This window comes from Ostrea edulis, chromosome 5, assembly GCF_947568905.1.
Source record: "Ostrea edulis chromosome 5, xbOstEdul1.1, whole genome shotgun sequence".
In the NCBI taxonomy this organism is placed as follows: Eukaryota; Metazoa; Mollusca; class Bivalvia; order Ostreida; family Ostreidae; genus Ostrea; species Ostrea edulis.
Window position 1 is genome coordinate 69,634,668 of NC_079168.1, and position 3,797 is coordinate 69,638,464.

The window sequence follows — 3,797 nt, forward strand, 5'->3', positions numbered from 1 at the left end:
TGAAGTTTTGTTCATACCCCCCCCCCCCCTCCCCCCTCCGGGCATCGTCGGAACCCACGGGTTTTCTCTCCGTAATGCAGTTTAACGGAGAGAAAACCCGTGGGTTCCGACGATGACCCGCTCAGGTAAGCATTGGCCTTTGCCGTTAACGTGCTGCTTTGTCCATAAGCAATTGATTCATACTTTCTACTTAAGAAGTCCCGATATACTGTTTTTTTTTACCCTGGTCTGTCACACTTTCATCTTCCTCAAACTCATTTTTTGTTTTAGCAATAACCAATTAGTAATTTGGAATATGATAGGTGGTGCCCAGTAGATGTGCAATAAGGTTTCGGAATTTACAATTTCACTCAGTCTCCATATGAGTGCAGCCTGATTAAAACCAGTCCCCCTTCTCTTTGCGTCGTCTGGTTTTAATCTTATTTAAAACCCCTGGTTTCCAGAACTCCTCATATACATATTACGCAATCTTTTAGAAGATGATATGGTGGTATCCTGTAGATGTCCAATGAGGTTTCGGAAATTTCGTGTTCACCCGAGTCTTTGTAGATATACCTGTAATAGACCCAATTCACGAATGATGTAAATTAAACATGATTGCGCAAGTGAATTCTACCATTTGATAAAATTACAATCTCTATCTGCGTGTGAAAGAGAGAGAGAGAGAGATTCAACTTCAAGTTATTTTAATGCATTTTCACTAATTCCTAAACGACAACGACTGAACGTTCAGATAAAAAAAAAAAAAAAAAGACAAAAAAGTGTAAATTTCCACCACAGAATCAATCTCTGTATTTTGCTGGTGACTGCAGTCGACCCCCGCGACATATCCTCTCGACCTACCTTTGTAAAATCCTGGATATGTTACTAATGAGCAATTGCATGTGTAGTTCGTGCTGTGAAATATAAGATAAGCTTTAATTTTAAGTCGGCATATCATAACAACAAGGAAACATAAGCTCATGGGAATTTTAGACCGACATATGACATATTTACAAAGTAACAAGTTGGGACCTAATGAGAAACAAGAAAGAACAATTAGATTAAAAGAGGAACACGGTGTCAATCATAAGTCTACCTTGTTTGAAAGTTTTATTTTCATATGAGAGTAAAGCCATTAAAAGAATGTGGCTATAGAAAAAAGATTTGAATTGAAAATTCTTAGATGTCTAAAAAAAATATTGTAAGTTCCTATTAATTGATATTAAGAACGTAGAACACCTTTATTATTATCATTTTATTCATCCATAAAGCGCAAAATTACATATAGTTTCTATGCGCTGTACAATATTTGTGTTAATAATCATTGATAATATACTAATAAAAGACCTGCAAGAGCTATAAAGAAAATGATAAAACAATAGAAAGAATTTAAATAAAACATGGTAGTAAAATGACGAAGTGGTTGACTTTGAGTTGACAAGATACAATTGACATACAGGTATTTGAATGCTGGATCAAAATTCAGTTTGAAAGAGCTTGCACATGGAATCCTTGATATTACACTGAATTTTACATTCACAGGGCATATTCACGCTTGAACAAGAGTGTTTTTAGGTTCTTGTGGAATGCTCCATGTGCTTCAAGCTCTTGAAGTTCCAGTGGCAGTTTATTCCACAATTGTGCACCTAGTGTTTTTATGGCTCTTGCACCGTATTTGTTTGATGATTTCTTCACTACCAGTTTCCATTGGTCGGATGATGATCTCAAGGTCTTATGTGGCTGGTAAACAGGACATAGCTCTCTCATGTATGCTGGTGCTGAGAAAGAGTGTAGTGACTTATGTGTGGTTGTCAGCACTTTAAACACAACACGTTGCTTTACAGGCAGCCAGTGTAGTTGTTGAAGTACCGGCGAAATATGTTGTCTGTAGCATGTTCTTGTGAGACAACGCGCAGTCGGTGCATGGGGCGATCGGTCATGCCAAGCAGGAGGGCATTGTGATAGTCAAGGTGGGATATGACTGTTGCATTGATGACCTTCGCACACGCTTCCTGGGTGAGATGGTGTTTCACCTTAGATATTCTCATTACTTTATCACTTTACACATTAATGAAAATTAGAATTTTTTCTCGCATATCTATTGACATTCACCAATGTTTTGGTGATATATATATATATGTAATAGAATCACAAAGAGACTTTGTATGGAAAGTTATTTTAAAAAATATAGAATATTACCCCTCAAAAAAATATTATTTTAAAAAAAATTAGATATATGGAATTTATGTCTAAGGTGACGGTAGTATGTGGGATAATACAGACAATGGAAACTAGAGGCGATGTCTGTATAATATTTGCTGCTTACCCCTTGCTTCTGATATTCTCGCGAATACATCGGGTTCGAGATCACATATACACCGGAAATATTAAAATTCCTTCCAGAAATGTTGAAGTTGGTTACTTGACGGTTGTTTATATTTTTTAGCACAATTGTTCGAATAGAATTAGTATTAGAATTAGTATCACGAAAATTGTTATAGGTTCACATGTTTTAGTTAGAACACATACAATGAGCTGACAGAGAAAAAAGTCCAAAAACATTTCAACCTGAGGAAAGCGTCTAATCTCCATGGAAATTACATCAACTGCTTAAAAGTAAGACTATCTTGTGAAAGAAAAGTAAATGTTGCAAATATCAAAATTATACACTTTGATAAATAGTTGACTTTCATTGTTTGTGAACGAAGAAATAATCATTGAAAAGATAATCCAAAGTGTGGCATTTGTACACAGTAATATAGAGCACACTGCACGTTGTCTGTAAATAAAAAAAAAAAAAGGAGGGAGGGTATAAAAGGAGGAACAGATGGAGAAGGAGCGAAGGGAAGTTATATTTCCCATGCCATGATGAACAGTTTTATGTATTCCCATTAAAAATCTCTGTGCCTATGAAAAGACAAAACATGTTTGATTTTAGTTAGCTTCTCCCAAACCAACTCATAAGTCATAACCAGAGTTGCATAATGTGCATACTGTAAACATTTCTGTTGTTAATTTGGCTGTGGTCAAGATTCTTTGAAAAATATATGAATTATATTTTCTTTGTTTATTAAACGTGTCTCTATATGAAGTCTTTTTGTTTTGGAGAGTCAAATTTTGTCCAAATTATAAGCCCCATTAGTCAACCAAAGTGATAATGTTTGGGATATACAGTGTGTGAAAATAGCCTCAGTTCTGGAACATGTATACATCTTTTTAAATTTGCAATTCTATAGACTATAGTTGATCTTTTTTTAATAAGAGAGTCATTTTAAATGATTTAAAAAAACAAAAAAAAGTTACTCAACGATAAATTTAGCTAGCCATGTAACTTCATTTTATATAAATCTAGGTCTTTGAATTTGGAATAGATATTTAGGTCTATTAAGTATTTTGATTCATTGTCTGATCTAATTTAGGCTAGGTTCAGGCTATTGGTTGATCTAATTTAGGCTAGGTTCGGGCCATTGGGTGATCTAATTTAGGCTAGGTTCGGGCCATTGGTTGATCTAATTTAGGCTAGGTTCGGGCCATTGGTTGATCTAATTTAGGCTAGGTTCGGGCCATTGGTTGGACATTAATTTTGCATGATGGATGCGGCGGAGAAAAAACATGAGTAACATGGGTTGTATAAGGAATTTAACTAATACATATGAATACTTCCTGTGATACATACCTACCAATTAATTATCTAGCAGTAATATCTTAATATTGATGTTCAACAGATTTCTAAAATGCATCAAATGCCCTGAAAAAATTTACGATTTGGCAACAAATATGAACCGAAGTCGAGTGAACAGCAATGGGGTTCCCAA

General features: G+C 35.2%; 1 protein-coding gene across 1 annotated transcript in view; it reads left to right on the top strand.

Moving 5' to 3' along the window:
* Positions 1-2,322: 2,322 nt before the first annotated feature.
* The window catches only part of LOC125652330 (uncharacterized), a 14,281-nt gene continuing 12,806 nt past the window's right edge, over positions 2,323-3,797 (top strand). The window contains exons 1-2 of the mRNA XM_056165327.1: positions 2,323-2,598; positions 3,708-3,797. The exon at positions 3,708-3,797 is cut by the window's right edge and continues 19 nt beyond it. Coding sequence (XP_056021302.1) covers positions 3,760-3,797 — 38 coding nt within the window. The 5' untranslated portion in view covers positions 2,323-2,598; positions 3,708-3,759. The remainder of the gene's footprint in view (positions 2,599-3,707) is intronic.